At 40.8% G+C, this 18,666-nt stretch overlaps 1 protein-coding gene across 1 annotated transcript in view; it reads right to left on the bottom strand.

The window, feature by feature from the left end:
* Positions 1-794: 794 nt before the first annotated feature.
* Positions 795-18,666, bottom strand: part of LOC126251858 (protein henna) — a 104,736-nt gene continuing 86,864 nt past the window's right edge. Inside the window, exons 5-9 of the mRNA XM_049952541.1 lie at positions 16,356-16,518; positions 14,390-14,586; positions 11,317-11,579; positions 1,421-1,650; positions 795-1,148 (exon numbers count right to left, since the gene is read on the bottom strand). Of these exons, the coding sequence (XP_049808498.1) occupies positions 992-1,148; positions 1,421-1,650; positions 11,317-11,579; positions 14,390-14,586; positions 16,356-16,518 (1,010 nt within the window). The 3' untranslated portion in view covers positions 795-991. The remainder of the gene's footprint in view (positions 1,149-1,420; positions 1,651-11,316; positions 11,580-14,389; positions 14,587-16,355; positions 16,519-18,666) is intronic.

The following is an 18,666-nucleotide window of genomic DNA, read 5'->3' as shown; positions in this document are numbered from 1 at the left end:
ATGTATCCCGTGCCACCCAACGTGCTCTAGAAGGTGTAAGTCAACTACCCTGGCCAGCAAGATCTCTGGATCTGTCCCCCATTGAGCATGTTTGGGACTGGATGAAGTGTCGTCTCACGCGGTCTGCACGTCCAGCACGAACGCTGGTCCAACTGAGGCGCCAGGTGGAAATGGCATGGCAAGCCGTTCCACAGGACTACATCCAGCATCTCTATGATCGTCTCCATGGGAGAATAGCAGCCTGCATTGCTGCGAAAGGTGGATATACACTGTACTAGTGCCGACATTGTGCATGCTCTGTTGCCTGTGTCTATGTGCCTGTGGTTCTGTCAGTGTGATCATGTGATGTATCTGACCCCAGGAATGTGTCAATAAAGTTTCCCCTTCCTGGGACAATGAATTCACGGTGTTCTTATTTCAATTTCCAGGAGTGTTGAAGCATTTCTGTACATATACATTTGTTTATATTTATTTAAAATGTTCCAGTTAATTGAAAAATCCAGTTTTTGTGTTAACCACATTTTGTATGTGCAAAAGATGTGGAAATGGTAAACATTCATAAGCAGATTACTGACAATTATGGGCCAAACACTATGGGTAAAAGGATGGTAAGCACAGCATTGGCAGGCAGCTGTAGAAATGAAGTCTTCTCTCTTCCCTTGTGATTACTTCATGTGTGGTAAGCTACAGTGTTCTCTGTGAAATGCCTGGACTTAATTTAATTTGGTGTGTTATCTAAAGCACCGATTTGAGGAACTGTATTAGAAAAAAATATAAATAAGGCAAAAATTGTAAAAAAAATCTTTAATTAGAAATGAGCAGTGAGTATTTACAAAATAGTGATGTATTCATGACATAGAGGTAACATTTTTACAATTAACCTGTAAATTAACCTGATGCTTAATGTACGATCTTTGTGTGATAATATTAACACACCTATCTACATATTATAGCTTTGGTATGATACAGATCAGGAACTATGTTTGCTGCTTTATAATTTTCGCAGTGCATCCATTAGAATCTGCATTTCTTCATTAATATTGTCCACCAGAGTTTGGATCTGTGGCTTTGAATCCAGTATTTCAATACTTTGCGTGTATGGATTGTAGCGCACTCCAAATGGACGTGGAATTGTATGAGCATATTTTCTGGAAAAAAAAGTAGTGTTACAATAGGTAACTAGAAAATATATTAAATTCCATATACATGGATCAGAAGGAAAATTTGATCTAGGAAACTATAAAATTATTAGTCAGAATTCCTGGATCAGGGAATTCTCAATATTTCTAGTATAAACATATAGCATAATTTTATGTGTTTCTATCAGCAGTACTCAGAGGCAGTACTGAGAGTTTCACCTTCAATGTTAAATAGTGGCCAGTAATTATAAATTTAACAATGAATATTTTATTTTACTCACATCATTTTTTCCTTTGCATCTTCAAAACTTTCTGCAACAAAGTAGACAGGTTGATACTCTGTTATAGGATATTTCTGTTCTGCAGTCTTTGATGGTTCAAATGGTCTTAGCTCTGGTTTTCCACTCAGGCTGTACTTCAGCTCTCCAAAGGAAGAGAGCAAACCAGCACCATAAGCTTTTAAATGACCATCTTGACGGCACAGACCAAATTCAACAGTGAACCAGAAACACTAAAACAAAAAAATAAAGGAATACTGTTTAGATTCAACAAGTCTTCCAGGAAACTCATTACATGTGCTGGTCTGCCCCACTTCCCCTCTCTCCTGATATGACATAGGGCAGTAGTTTAGCACCTTATGCATCACAAGACAGGAATATCATGCTAGTTCTATAGCAGTGTGTCAGTTATCACTTGTGGAAGTCTGTTTCACTAATGATGAAGTCAGTCATAAAACTTGTATATGTTCATTTCTATAGAAAGTGAAATATATAATAGTGAGTGATTTCAGGCAGAGAAGGAATTCACCGTTATATGGTGGAACATTTTGATCAAACAGTCAAATATAACAAAGGCATATCATCATCATCATCATCGTCATATACATTTTGTCATATAACATTGCAGTTTCCACAAAGCAGCATTTGGGGTTATAACTGCTATGCAAAGAAACATTCTGTTGATGTATATGGTGTAAAAATAATATTGTCTGTCCAGAAAATAATGTAAACTTCTTAATCCTTAAATGAAAATTTTGAAATGTAGAAAAAATAATACTGTATAGAGGCGATAGGATGGACAGAAGCTATGACATGTGATTACTACTGTTGTTAGCATGATTTATAACTAAATTACACATCCTGTGAACTAAAAACTACATAGTGCAAGTAAAGTCAAAATGCTTTGGATTCTTTTGCTTGTTGCTCCCTCTCCTCCCTCTTTAAGCATTACGGACCTTGTCATATAGAAATGCATTACACATACAGTTACTTTATGCAGGGTCATATTAGTGACAAAAAAAATCACAACAGTTTTTGCTTCTAGTACTTTGTTTGACCTGTAAAGTTTTGTTATTTTACTGATATGCAACTGTGGCTTTTCAAAAGCATGTCAAGGGCCGTAACACCAAAGTACTGATGAAAATCTTAGCACTTAAATTCTCATTTCAGTATGATCATAGAACATATTTAAAAACACGATATGACCATTTGGACGATTACAGATCCTGAACAAAGTTTCACTGTTACAAGAATACAGCATCTATAGTGCAAGTCTCCTGCTGCTCCTCACATGTAAGTGCATCTTGTGATAGTGAATGCTGTCAAAGTGGAACCATTTGTCCACTTTGATGTATCTGCTGTTGAACACTACAGGGTTTTGCACAACTGAAGCGATTTCATTGTGTTCACCTAATTTACAACTTTTGTAGTATCAACACTACTCTGAATGTTTCATTTACCTGGTTCCTCTGGTATTTTTTTCATTGTCATTAAGATTTTTAGACTGACCTTAATGTCAACACTCCGTTTCATGGCAGTGGCATTTCTGTTAGAGGTAACAGTCTTCCTTTACACCTTCTACCATCAGTCAATAAGTTTCATTTTTCTTCCACAATTGCTTACAGCAGAAGCAGTTTGTCCATGAAATATACATGCTGCCACGATACTGCACGCAACAGTTCTAGCTACCTTTAGCAGATTTGTGACTGCTTTTAAGGGTATGAAAACTAAGCAGTGAGTGTTAGCAGATCTGGGCCAGTTGTCATATGCTTTCGTATCTGGAGTGGAGAAAGAATGGACTAAATGGCTATTGATAAAACACCATGCCATCACTGGGGATCAACCACAAATTAGCCATTGTTCAAATATGGTGTCACTCGCTGAATGATGGATAATCTGGGAAGGAAGTGGAGAAGATGCTGTGAGATGACATCATTGAATCTTAGGTAGTCTTTGATCCTCTCCAGTGGTCCTTGTGAAGAAGCAGGAGGGCACTTGGCATTTCTGCATAAACCACCGACAACTGAACAAAATCACAAAGAAAGATGTCTACTAACTGCCACGCATTGATAACACCCTAAGCTTCTTGAGAGGTGCAAAGTATTTCTCAACTATGGACATGGAGTCTTGCTACTGGTAAATCAAAGTTGATGATGCTCATCAGGCAAACATGGCCTTCATGCCTCCTGATGGACTCTATAAGTTCAACGTTATGCCGTTAGACTATATAGCACTCCAACCATCTTTGAGCATATAATGGACAATCTGCTTTAGCAGCATAAATGAATTGTGTGTCTTTCCAATCTGGATGACACTGTCATTTTTCAAAGACATTTGAAGAACATCTAAGCCACCTGACAACTATACTGAAAAGTATTCAGCAGCATGGACAAAATCTCAGTAGTTGCACCATTAAAAGATGATACATAGAACAAAGAGAAGATCTAACGTTGCTGAAAAACACAGAAGCCTTGAAGAGTGAAGAACTGACCAAAGGGGAATTCGAATTAATTAACAGAACTTTGTACAAGAGGAAATATGATCCAGTGGGGTGAAAATGTTTGCTTGTCATCCCAGCTCATTTACAGTGATGTATCCGGAAGTTTTTCCATGATGCTCCAACGTCTGGTCATCTGAATTCATGAAGGCTCTAGACAGAATCAGATGCAGATATCATTGATCACTACTGATCTGATATGCACTATGTGAGCTACTGTTAGGAATGCCAGTGATGAAAGCACGTGCCACAATTACCTTGCCCGCATCTCGTGGTCGTGCGGTAGTATTCTCGCTTCCCACGCCCGGGTTCCCGGGTTCAATTCCCGGCGGGGTCAGGGATTTTCTCTGCCTCGTGATGGCTGGGTGTTGTGTGCTGTCCTTAGATTAGTTAGGTTTAAGTAGTTCTAAGTTCTAGGGGACTTATGACCACAGCAGTTGAGTCCCATAGTGCTCAGAGCCATTTGAACCATTTTTTGAACAATTACCTTCAGGACATCTGGTATCAAGTCTACCTTTAGCAGTGCCATTCCACTGAATTGGTAACAACTTGTTTGGGATGCTCCTGAAGTCAACAAATGGGAATCAATGGAGAATAGTCTGCACTGACCACATTGTGAAAAACCTTTACTGTCATGACTAGTATCAGAGGTAATCTTACTTTGCAACATGATACACATCATGAGAAATGTCTACCACTGACAAATTGATGGTCTCAGACTGCTTTAATAAGAGTTGGCAGATGTGCTCTCAATGTACATCAATGTTGAACGGAGAGATATGGATACAATAATTCCCAGCGAAGCAAGATACTACAGGTTTCACACCATTCTTTCTGCTGCACAATTGTGAGGCCAAAATGACAATTGATATGCAATTCCCCTTTCAACCGGAAAATGCTCAGGATGACTGTATTACATTACATTAATATTTATTCCATAGATTAAGAATACAACACTTTGTAATGATGTGGAACATGTCAGTTAAAGTAAGTTTCTTTACACGATTTTTTTAATAATTACTACTTCATATCTAAAAATTCATGTGTTAAGTAGAAGGAGTTGTCATTCACAAATTCTTTTAATTTGTTTTCAAATTCTGGTTGGCTATCTGTCAGACTTAATTCTATTTGGTAGAGGGCGTGTGTGTGTGTGTTTATCCTTAGAATAATTTAGGTTAAGTAGTGTGTAAGCTTAGGGACTGGTGACCTTAGCAGTTAAGTCCCATAAGATTTCACACACACACACATTCTATTTGGTAGATCACCAAAGGCTTTTGTGGCAACTTAATTCACCTCTTTCTGTGCCCACAGTCAGATTTAAGCCAAAATATGATGCTATATGAACACAGTGAACTAAAACAGGCATAGTAGGCTAATTTACTGGTATGTTTATCGCTAAAATTTGCAATAACCCTACTAGCATAAGAAGCTGAACTCAAAAATTTCAGCAGATCATTTTCTTCTAATTCAATTTCTGATCAATGGACACGCCCAAAAATTTGGACTATTCTGCCTTAACAACAGATTTCTGTTCAAAGTTTATATTTATTGATTGTGTTATGCTGTTTACTGTACAGAACTGTATATACATCATCTTTGTTTTTAAATATATTTTTCGAACTGTATATACAGTTTTTCCTCAAAATTTAGTGAGAGTCCATTTGCAAAAAACCACTTAATAATTTTCTAAAATACATTATTTACAATTTCCTCATCTAATTCTTGTTCTTTATCATCATCATCAAATCTGTGACTGAGGACCCTGTAGATCATGCACTGACCTCACAATGCTCCTCCACAGATGGTGATCTTGTGCACTTTGGATCCAGTTGTCATGGACTCCTAGTTGGCAGAGGTTTTTCTGTAGCTCATCCTCCTATCGCTTCCTGTGTCTTCCGATTGGACGGGTACCATCAGGTCTTCCCATAAGTACGGCTTTTGCCTGAGAGGTGACTGTTCTCCTAGCAATGTGGCCTGCCAAGCTTATTCTGTGCACTTTCAGTTTTTGAACGATGTTTGGTTGCCTCATCACCTCATATAATTCTTGGTTTTTCCTACATCTCCATGAGCTCCCTTCATGGACAGGTCCAAAAATCCTTGTCATAATTTTTCTTTTGAAGACCAGCAAGTTTTCTTCATCCTTCTTTGTTGTGCTTAGGGTTTCTGTCCAATAAAACAATACTGGCACTATCACGACATTGTATGCTTTTTGTTTGGTCTTAATTGACAGATTCTTGGATGACATTATCTGCTTTAGATTGAAATACATTTTAGACCCTTTCACAATATATTGGTTTATTTCCTGTTTTAAATTAGTTTGCCTGTTGAACCATGTACCAAGATATTTAAAACTTTCCACTTTAGCAAATTTCCATATTCCTATCTGTAATGGGATGTCATTAGGGCCTTCTCGTGATACCTCCATTACCTCAATCTTTTCCACATTAATCTGTAACCCGATCATATTCATTAACTTCATTGGTATACCAAGCTCTCTCAGGATGTTGTACATACTTAATCTGTGGATACTGTCATAAGCCTTTGAGAAGTCCACGAATGTCACCACAAACTGGTGGTTGAATTCCCAGCACTTTTCCCAGATTTTCCTCATGGTGAAAATTTGATTAGTGGTCGACTGTCCTTCCTGGAAACCTGCCTGGTACTCTCCTACAATATCTTTTGCAAATGGCTAAAGGTTTTCAAATACAGCTAAAGGCAGAAATTTATAATGTTCACCTAGGACAGAAATGCCTCTGTAGTTGTTACAATTAATATTACTGTTCTTTTTGTGCAGTGGGAGAATGACGGGTGATTTCCACTCTTCTGGGATTTCCATCTCTTCCCATATTTCTTTTATGTGATAGCTTTGCTCTTTCTGAAGTGTTTCTCCTCCTGCCTTCAACATCTCTGCCATTATCCTATCCTCTCTGGTGCCTTATTATTCTTTAGTTTCCTCATTGCTCTTTCTACATCTTGTTGAATCACTTGGATGTTTGTGGCTTCTCCTTCACAGTCTGTATTATTCTCACATGGAAAGACACTCTTTGGATCTTCAGCTTTTAACAGCTCTTCAAAACATTCTCTCCACCTATTCAGAATTTTTTTCTTGTCTGTTAGCATGTTTCCATCCTTACCATTAATGACTAAAGCTTTGTTTCTGTGGCCATTCCTCACATGTTTCAACATCTGAAACATTTCCCTGCCGTCTGATATTATATTTCCCTTTTCATATTGTTCATGAACTTTATTTGTTCTCAGAATCCTATGTGTTTCTCTTCTTACAGTCTTGAGTGCTTCCTGTTATATCACACATTGTCTGTCCAGCATGTACACTGCCCTTTGATCTCTTCCTGCGCTTCACAGTTTGTTCACATGTCTCATTGAACCATTTCTTCTTCATTGTTAGCTTTTTCTCTCCTAGAATTTCTTCAGCTGCTTCCGTTATAGAGGGCCTTATTTCTTCCCATTGCTTGTTAACACTTATTTCATCAGCGAGGTCTGTTGCCAATACTTCAAACTTGTTACGCACTTTAATGTTATACTGCTGGCATATCTCTGGATCCTTAAGCTTCTCAATATCAAACTGTCTCTTGGCCATGTTCTGTTTCATTTTGTAGCACAGCTGTAACCATAATTTGGCTATGACTAGGAAGTGGTCTGTGTCCGCATCTGCTCCTCTGTACGATCTCACATCCATCACACACTTCTTGTGCCTCTCATCTATCAGCAGATGATTTATCTAATTGATGGTGCTACCATCTGGGGAAACCCAGGTGCCTTTGTGGATCTGTTTGATGTGGAGGGGGGGGGGGGGGGGAAGATGTTGAGCTAACCACAAGATTCTGACTTAATGCAAAACTAATTAACAGCAGATAATTTCATTTGTTTTTGCATGTAAACATTCATTTCCAATTGTCTCTTTCTGAAAACCAAACTGACATTTTGTTAGTGCTGGCACTTCATTTTTACAAATATGTGAAACTCCTCTTGAATACATTACTTTTTCAAGAATTGTAGATAAAGCTGTCAGAAGTGAGATTGGGCGGTAGTTGTTAGCATCAGATCTATCCCCTTTTTTATGCAATGGTTTGACAACTCATCACCAGAACTGGAGAAGCACGACAACTGACTTGCATACAGATCCTGGATGACAAGGAGAAAGACCAAGAGCACTAAAATGCCAAGTACTGGGCAGTGAGATACATCCCTGAAGACTGGATATGGATTTTTATGCCTGTGTGGAAAGTGAGACTATTGGATTTCGGCACTTTGGGTTGTATTCTCCGTCACTTGTTGGACGTCAGATATGAAGTCGAAAATTATGACCCTTCATCAGGGAGGCAAAAGTGCAGAGACATTATCCATGTCCTCTGAATGAAGTTCTAATACAGTCCTAGTGCGCAGAGGGATGACGTGGACATCTTGTTCAAGGAAACAGAAGACTTTCCCAGTGATCGCAAAACATCGACAGGAGGGGCTACCTCTGATGCTCAGCATAACAAAAAGGATGTGACAACACGACCAAAACGCGAGGAGCCGTTAGCACTGCCATACAGAGGACTATTGGTAAGATATAAATTCAGGGTACGTAGTCGGCACCAGTAAGAACATACAAAATGGTGAGTCGCTGTTTCTCCAGGAGAGGGAGAAATGCCGCGAGCTGTGCTGCATAGAATGTGGCTTAGTGGTCAGCATCTCTAGATGGCGTGCTGCAGGTCGCCAGTTCAAACATCGTCATCTGCAGTTGTTTGTCATTTAGCATTTATCGGTCCTGGAAGGTTGTGGAAATTTTCTATCTTTGTAATGTTTGTGTATTCTTAAAGTACTGTACTTCATTGAAGGCCCTGCTTTCGTATTAGGAATTTTTTCTGGCTGAGACGTGACGATATTTATAAAATCACGTGAACTATACCGTTCTAGAAAACAACACAGTGCATATCTGGTCAGCCCATTCAAATTCTTCTCGGCAGTAGACAATACATAGACGTAACAGTCTCTCAAGATACGAAATGGAACGATCCCATAGGTTCAGTCGTAAACAAAGCATGTGGCACACTCCAGATCATGTGTAGGATACAGTCAGTCTGTAAATGAGACTACTTCATAAACACTCATGTGACCCATCCTAGGGTACTGCTCAAGTCTTTGGGACCTATATTAAACAGGATTGACGGGGAAACGACAGAGGTGACTCATGAGAGAGCGTCACAGACATTCTGAGAAACCTGAATTGGCAGACGCTTGAAAGTATGTCCCGGTGATAGCCCAATTACACAGCTTCAAGACTCAGTGTTAAGTGCGCAGTCTGGGAATATACTGGAGCCCCCAAAGTATTGGCCCCATAGGGTTGACGGAGACAAGATAAGACTAGTTACAGGGCGCACACAGACGTTTAAGTAGTCATTGTTCCTGTGTTGTAAACAACAGTTGAACAGGAAGACACCTTAATTTGTAGTACAATGGGAAATACCCTCTGACATGCACCTCACAGTGGTTTGCAGAGATTAGATGTAGATGTACCACCTCTTAGTGTAGGTCAAATTTTATGCTCTTACGACGTGCTTTGATTAAACTGTAAACCAGGCTGTAACCATGAAGCAGAGAATAGATTGCAAACAGGAAAAGAAGTGGATATTAGAGAAACAACAGTATGAACTGTGTGGACCATTCACTGTTCCGAGATAGAAGCTGAAACGTTGCATATAAAGAGGTTGGACAAAAGTACGGGAACACAGCGAGAAATGTATGTTTGAACGTCAATGCAAATGCTAACCAAGCCTGCAGGTTGCGCTGTTGTACTTGGCTACCAACGGCACCTGTGCAAAGTCCTCAGCACGTTCCCAACTGTCGGTCGTGGTCAGAACAGTGTTCTGAGCAGTTGTGAGTGCATTATGTCCGAGCTAAGTCATTTCGAACGTGGGAAAATTGCTGGTGCTCGTATGGTTGGTGTGTCAGTGACCAGTAGAGTCCAAGTGTTTGGTGTTCCGAGAGGCACCGTATCAAAGGCATACCACGCACAGGGAAAGCAGAAAAAACATCATCTGTTGTGCCACAACGCTGACAAAAGCCGTATTGAGGGATCGTGACAGATTGTCACTGAAGAGGACTGTGACGAAAAATAAGAGGACGACAGGTACAAAAGTCACTGCAGAACTGAATGTCGCATTCGTGATTTAACACCAAAACAAAACGAAGAGACAAGCGTTCTAGCACAAACATTCCATTATCATGTGCGCATGTATAGAGAAGCAATAGAGATTCACAAACACCGTAACAATTTTAATAGAAAAGAGGAAGTTTTAAAGTTACACAAAATATGGATGTCGACGTTGCGCTAGCAGAATGACAATCGATTACTCTTAATCGAGAATGATGACGCCTTCCAAAGATAGGAATACCGTCGGCATCACGTGATGAATGGTGGTGCCCTCTATGCGCTCTATAAATGCGAGAGTACCTGGAGCCTCAGTGGCAGTAGCCGGACAAACTCAGAATATGTCTCCCGCAGATGGAGACGAAACGTTAGGTGGAAAATTTATACATCGACCACGGACTGTCAGCCCGGAAGTTTCAATTGAAGACAACACCGGCCGTGAAAGCCTACATTGTATGATTAAAACGAAGGGAGCTCCATAAGGCGTGAATTGCAGGACAAGCTGGAATTCCAGAATCCCACACCAGTGATTCAAATGCCTGTAGTGGGAAAACGTGGTGCCAAAGCCGTGAAACCTGGCCATGGAGCAATGGAGGAATGATATTTGGTCTGACGAGTCTATTTGACACTCTTCCCAGATTCTGGTCCAGTTTACATACGAGGAGCGGAACTTGGCGGGAGCGCAGTGACGATTTTGGTAGCCATATCACGGTATTCAATGGGTCCAACGGTTATTCTGCAAGGCTGCATCACTGTCCAGGATTTCGTGAGCATTTTGGCAGATCATGCCCATCTCATGGTAAAATGTTTGTTTCTCAACGGTGTTGCTGTGTTCCAAGACGGCATGGGTCCTGTTCACACAGCTCACATTGCTCAGGACTGGTTTTGTGAGCACGAGGATGAATTTTCGCATCTCCGATGGCCACAACAGTCGCCAGACCTCAAAATTATTGAGCCTTTATGGTCTATTTTGGAGAAAAGAGTGCGTGATTCCTATCCACCTAAACCATCGTTACTTGAGCTTATCACTATTTTGCTGGAAGAATGGAATAAAAATCTCTTTAAAGCCATACGGGACCTGTATTTATCCATTGCGAGACGACTAGAAGTGGTTTTGAATGCCCAAGGTTTTCCTACACCATACGAGGCGAGGCATGGTAATGTGTTGCATTTTTGGTAAATCCATAGTTTTGCCCGCCCCACACAGAATACCAAACTTGGCGCCAGTGGGATAGCTACAGTACTCACTGTTGCAAGCTTCTCGATGTAGTCGTCAGGCGCACCGAGGGAGGCGAGGCCAATCTCCTGCGAGAACTGCGCAAACGCGGGGTCTGCGAAGAGCGGCGCGTGGCCCAGCAGCTCGTGGCACACGTCGGGTTCGGGGGTGTACAGCGGGCAGCTGGCGTGCCGGATGTACTGCGTCGAGTGGAAGACGCGGAACGCCAGCCCGGCCAGGAAGTCGCGCGACGACAGGAGGCCGGCCACCGGCCGCAGCGTGAAGCCCGTGCAATCTGCCGACAAGTGCCACACGTCACGCCTAACTGGAGTTGCGCCCTACCAAAACTACGGTTCGTTAGTCTTTGTACACTACATAAATGACGTAGTACATTGTAGGTTTATCGGTACTATTGGTAGCATTGACAGAAAACACACATAAATGAATATGTGAGAGAGCCGTCCGTGGTGGCCGTGCGGTTCTAGGCACATCAGTCCGGAACCGTGTGACTGCTACGGTCGCAGGTTCGAATCCTGCCTCGGGCATGGATGTGTGTGATGTCCTTAGGTTCGTTAGGTTTAAGTAGTTCTAAGTTCTAGGGGACTGATGACCTCAGATGTTGAGTCCCATAGTGCTCAGAGCCATTTGAACCATTTGAATGTGTGAGAGACAAACTGGGAGCCGACGACTTGTCTTTGTTTTTTGTTTGTTTGTTTGGTTTGCGCATAATCATAACGTACATTGTTCAGCGTTAGTCCATTGTGCATTTTATATCCTTACAAAATATAAATCGAGTTTCATAAGTAATATAAATTAGTTGATCGCGTAACTTCTGCGGTTTTACGTAACCAAAGCAGTTACTTTTGATGCTAGTACGGTTTACGTGCACAGATATATAATCTCCATCATGATCGAAGACAAGCATTCCCTGTTATTATTGATAAATGTGAATGTTTATGAATAACAGTATATTTTATGTTAGCTTAATGAAATACTGAAGCAATGTTTGTGCTTTTGTTTTGTGGTATATGTTTTTTATTTTACTTTTTTTTGTTGAAATAACGTTTTCTAGCGCTATATGATAAACATTTATATTTTTTTTCTTTTTTAACTACAACGTCCCTCTGTTTTAGTTTACAAATAAACAATTTTCGAGTAAAGCCTGAATTAACTATTGACAATTTCTACAAATAATGTTTATTTTTAAATAACAGACGGCAGGGTAATTATGTAGAATAAAAATGTTCCATAGGTTACACACCCTTTATACATCCTCAGTCAGTTTCGAGACAGTTCACCACTTCTGGTTTCTAGCGGAATCCCGTAAGACACTGATCACATACACGAACTAAGCGACTGAAATGGAGTAACGCCCGATAGATATGCAACACACCTAACATACAGGTAATGCCGTGACAATATTAATTGATTAAAACTACTAGGAAAACTACCATAATCTACATTTGCTTATAATAGTCCACAGTAGTTTTACAACTGTATACTTAGCTCAGCACTGCAGTCCTACAACACCGACGACGTTGTCGGGTTGAGATATGTAATCTGTGCTTGCACAGTCACCAGCATAATTATGAAGAAAAATATTTGCCACTCCGCACGTATTTGTGGTTAGAAATATACCATTCACTTTTTATATTTCTATGTAGGGAAACATACAATCTGACCTAATGAATATCCTGCCAATACAAAAAATATGCTTAATCTAGGTACTGGTTTTATTATCAGGAATGATATGTTACTGCCTCGATGCCTGAAGGTAAGCACTAGCAGCTCGAAACGCACCATCAATAAATTAAATTAAGGTTAATAATTTCTTCAGGTTCTGCGACCTGTGTTGTTATGCGCACTTCCTTCCTGGACTTCAGCCACAATGCTTCAACTCCTTAGTGGATGCCAGATAGCGACGCACGTAATAAACAGTTCTAATTTGGTTATTGAAAGACCTTGCAGAAAAAATGGAACTAGCAACTCGGCTCGACTGAGTACCCGAAATCGTACGAGCAATTGATCGTGGGATTACTTGGACTGAGGGGTCATGTAGATATTCAGCTGGAATAATTTCTGGGGAATTTAAAGGCGAGCGAAGTGTTTTGAAACGTATTATAGACCACGTTCTTCGTTATTTTCTAATATTTGTAGTCATGCCACAAAATTATCTTACTGAAATGCCCCATGTTACACAAAAACACAATCATAATTTCCGGTAAACGTGACAACTAAAGGTGGGTTCACAACAAATTCGGCCATGAGTGCCTTCCACATCTGTAAGTGGTCCTGTACAGTAGTACAAAGAAAATCCGCAAATCATAATTCTGTCCACATAGCCTCGGTTCTTCTTGATATGACGGTCGTTTCTCGTTAGAGACAAAGACGCCCAGTAGTCCTGTGAGTCAAACAATCCTGATTGTGAGATTTTTTCCTGACAAAACATCAGTACATAACGTCATAAATAGTGCAGTTCCAATGAAATGAAGTTAAACCGCTTAATGTTCCGAATAGAACAAGCTAGAAATACCCTGTCTTGCATGAATTCTTAGCTACAGCATTCAAAACTCGCTAGAAGCGGTACAGTTTTAATCAAAAATCTATACGTAACATCGTCAAATAGTAATCTTCGCGTGACTAACGCAGTGCAAATGAACTTTATCATATGGGCCCTTAAAAGAAATAAGGAAGAGGAGCGATGCGTTATTTCCATTACAGCTGAAGTGGCAAGAAATTCCTAGTGCAGAGATGCAGCAATATTTCGCAGTAAAAGTACAACTGAGCTATAATTCCGATCACACAGTCACTAGAGTACAGGGCTGCTGTCTTCGGCTTGAAGAAGACACACCTGACACATAAATGAGGTCTGTAATTGTATGTAACCTGCATAACTCTATTGTGACTCAGAGCTTGCGGCAGTGCACATACAACGAAAATAATGTTTAGGTACGAGCTTGACTGGATAGGCCAGAGCGGATGTTCAGTGACTTCTTTCCTTGAGTAGGGCCTATTTCCTTCGAAGTCATCGAGAGTGAAACATTGAGTATATTTTGATGAAATTAATCACAGCTTAGAGGATAATGCACAAAATGGGCTGCTTACCTTTGAGGAAGTTGGAGACATCTTCGAGCTGAGGAATGTTGTCCTCGCGGTAACCGCAGTTCTCAATGAGAAGCGGGAAGACGTGGTTGTGCTCACGACACGCGTGCGTCGGGTACAACTTGGTCAGCTCGCGGAACACCTTACCCCAGGTCTCGGTCTCCTCCTTGGTGTAGTCCACGTGAGGAAGAGGTTCACCACTGGAAGGAACACCGCACAAAAACATCACTGACGGCTGTATGCTCGACTCCAACACACGTCAAGGTATACGGGATCTTAAGTAACTGTCAAAAATCAGAAATTGTTCCAATAAACAACTATAAAAATGTGTTAGTATCATTAACTTGGAGTTTGGTCTGAACGCCACATTATCGTATTAGACACGGTTATATTTGTGATAACACATTATTGCCTGAAAATCAGTTATGAAACTTAGCTATGAAGGAACACGACCAATGTGTAATTGGAATCATCCCAAAGTAGTGCTAAAGGTAAGTAAACAACCGAGATAATCATAGGACCGGGTGAGGATCGGACGTTAAACATCGTTCTGCGAGCTGCAACATCACACTGCTTCTTCTGTATACCGAACGTTTAAGATACATGAACTGAGGAACAGGCAGAAGTTTAAAATGAGGACCAGTAAGTTAAACCATAGCAGGTGTGTGATAACAGTTTATTTCAGTAGCTTATTATTGTTGGCAAAAGTCTTTAAGTTTTTCACTGACAGGAATGGAAATAAATATTTCTTTGTTGTGTGGCCTGCAGCATATATTATATCATTGTAGGACATTATGCAGAGAACTGGTAGGCCAAGGAAGTATGCTGCTTGATATTTTATTTTAGTATATAAGCTTATTTCGGCTTTACTGCCTTCATCAGGACATGTCCTGACGTTGTAGACGGACGTATGTCAACACTGAGTAAACTATTATTGCTGTCTGTACATGTTAGATGCAATATTTTTTTCAGTGACATTTCAAAGTTGTTCGATAATTTGCTGTTAACGTATATTACAATACGCTTTTCATTACTTGACAGTCGTAGAAATTCAAGTTTTACAGCTAGCTGTTTACTCATACATACTTGATAAGTATCTTTGAATAAACAACTAGCTGTCAAACTCAAATTTCTACCTCTATCAAACAATAAAAAACGTATTATAATATATGTGCAACAGAAAATTATCGAACAACTTTAAAACGTCACTGAAAAAAATATTGCATCCAACAACCACAGACGGCTATAACAGTTTACTCCAAGTTGACATATGTCCGTCTACAACGTCAGGACATGTACTGATGAAGGCAGTAAAACCGAAATAAGCTTATATACTAAAATAAAATAGTCAAGCACCATACTGTCTACCAATTCTCTGCATTATAAAATAAACATTTTTATCCACATGTTACAGCTGCAAACCGGCTAGGACATTAAGACGAAGGCTTTTAACGTAATGTTTCTTTTTTTAATCTGTTAAGCATTGGCACTATGAAAAACGGTCCTTAAATGAGTGAGAATATATACGACGAAATCAGCTTGCTATTTTGTCACATATACTCATGGATATGATTAGAAATAAATCTGAATTTTTTCAGTTGACGAGAAGTGTTTCGTTCTGCCTCCACGCTTGCTCTGGAAACAATCAGAGCAGATAATTAAATGCAACGTCGGTTGATGCGTATTACCGTATCTTCAACAGAATGACAAACAGTACGAGGTTCACAAAGCGTTTCAGCTATACGAAAAGAGGGTATATTTGGAAGTTGCAACTGAGATAGTTATTTGAAGCTTGAAGTCAGATATTGAGCTTGCAGTTCTGCGAGTTGGAAGCTGTTTTCACAACTGGAAGTCTTCGCAAATTACAGTATATGCTGATTTGAATCTGTGTCGTAAAAGAGATACTTTAACATTTTTCAAATGAATGTTGTACGTTAAGACCTGAACTTCGCTGACGAAAGTTACTTACTGTTTGTAGTTGTAGGCAATATCGGCGAAATATTTCCTTCGTGCTCTGTACACTGGGTCAGTGAAACCAGGATGGTCTGAGTCCAATTCGGCTCCGTAAGACAAGATCTGGTTGGCAAATTTGTCCAAGTCACGGATACGGCGTGGAAACCAAGGAACAGTATCTGAAACCAAGCATAATCCTCGGTTAACGTACTATTATTTGCTCCAACGTTTCTGCTGGATGATCCCGAAGGAACGCGCAAGGAAGTGAATGGAAAAGGCGACGCTCCATTACTAATTCAGACCAACTAATTATCCCCGTAAATATTTCAAGCAGTGTCGTCTGATATTAATCAACGCTTCTTATTGTTTATATAAGCTATCAGCAGGCCATTTTTTACTCGCTAGGGAAGTTGCTCGGAATGTTAACAGGTGGCTTGAGTGTAGGGATGTTTTGGACAACAAGATTGTTGTAGCCCTTTTCAAACTTTGGGGATCAGGTTTGAAAACACTTTCCGTCTGTGTGCTCGTGATTGTTATGAAGAGCTTATTGTAAAGGCTCTCCGACAAAATAATAAGAACGTAGAAGAAAAGACAAGGTTTGAAGTACAGCCGGCATCAGAGTTGCCAAGGAGGGTGTGCTGGCGAATTGGGACAAGGACGGTAGAAGAAATGGGCTGTGGTAGTTTTTAAGAACCAGTGACAGCATTCTTATGAACTATTTTGAGGAATTACAGGAAATCTATACCCGTACAGTCGGGCGGAACTTTGAACACCGATTTTCTCGAATTTGGGTACAGCATCTTAAGCACTGGGTCACTTTGTTGGTAAAACTTTAAGAAGTTTGTTACACATTCAGTATAATATCAAAAGTATCCAGATGCATCGTGTAGACTGACCTCAACCCTCATGGAAAAACATGAATGCTCCTTGCTGTTCAAGACCTCGGGTCAGCTATATACAGTGGTATGGCGAGATAGGCACATGGCCGGCCGCTGTAACTGAGCGGTTCTAGGCGCTTCAGTCCGGAACCGCGCTGCTGCTACGGTCGCAGGTTCGAATCATGCCTCGGGCATGGATGGGTGTGATGTCCTTAGGTTAGTTAGATTGAAGTAGTTCTAAGTCTAGGGGACTGATGACCTCAGATGTTAAGTCCCATAGTGCTCAGAGCCATTTGAACCATTCGATAGGCACATGAAACTATTCCATAGCCCAAAAGCTCCACAAACATTTTATTTTTATCTCGACTTCCAAAACCATCACAGAATGGCTCTGAGCACTATGGGACTCAACTGCTGTGGTCATAAGTCCCCTAGAACTTAGAACTACTTAAACCTAACTAACCTAAGGACATCACACACATCCATGCCCGAGGCAGGATTCGAACCTGCGACCGTAGCAATCGCACGGTTCCGGACTGCGCGCCTAGAACCGCGAGACCACCGCGGCCGGCACCATCACAGAACTCTAATGTCTGCTGTTATTCGTTTGTAACGCCGTCCCTACACGGCTTTGTAGTCACATAGCGTATCGGCAAATGCTAGACCCTACAACGCATGATGTATAACACGCCGCAGAAGCCCGCAGAAAATTACAAATGCCTTTACTGCAGTTATGTTTCGATGATGAATACGGATACAGAGAGCCTGCTTAGTGGTTATATCGAAATTTTCTGGAAGAGAGCTGTGTCGTTATGTTTCCCATGGAGAGAACTTAGGGTTCGTGGTGTTCTACGTGGAAAATTCCATTAGTTACCAAAAATGACATTTGAATAGATTACATGCGATCCATTATAGGAGAACAGTTCAGAAACGGCGTTTCTTCGTGTTGCGCTGTATAAAGAAGGAGAGATTTCGCAACAAAACTAGTTCAAAAAATGTTCAAATGTGTGTGCAATCTTATGGGACTTAAGTGCTAAGGTCATCAGTCCCTAAGCTTACAGTCCGCAGCTCGTGGTCGTGCGGTAGCGTTCTTGCTTCCCGCTCCAGGGTTCCCGGGTTCGATTCCCGGCGGGGTCAGGTATTTTCTCTGCCTCTTGATGACTGGGTGTTGTGTGATGTCCTTAGGTTAGTTAGGTTTAAGTCGTTCTAAGTCCTAGGGGACTGATGACCATAGATGTTAAGTCCCATAGTGCTCAGAGCCATTTGAACCTAAGCTTACACACTACTTAACCTAAATTATCATAAGGACAAACACACACACACACACACCTATGCCCGAGGGAGGACTCGAACCTCCGCCGGGACCAGCCGCACAGTCCATGACTGCAGCGCCTGAGACCGTTCGGCTAATCCCGCGCCGCACAAAACTAGTCTTGCCATCTATACGCA

This window comes from Schistocerca nitens, chromosome 1, assembly GCF_023898315.1.
Source record: "Schistocerca nitens isolate TAMUIC-IGC-003100 chromosome 1, iqSchNite1.1, whole genome shotgun sequence".
Taxonomy (NCBI): domain Eukaryota; kingdom Metazoa; phylum Arthropoda; class Insecta; order Orthoptera; family Acrididae; genus Schistocerca; species Schistocerca nitens.
This window is presented reverse-complemented; position numbering and strand designations above follow the sequence as displayed.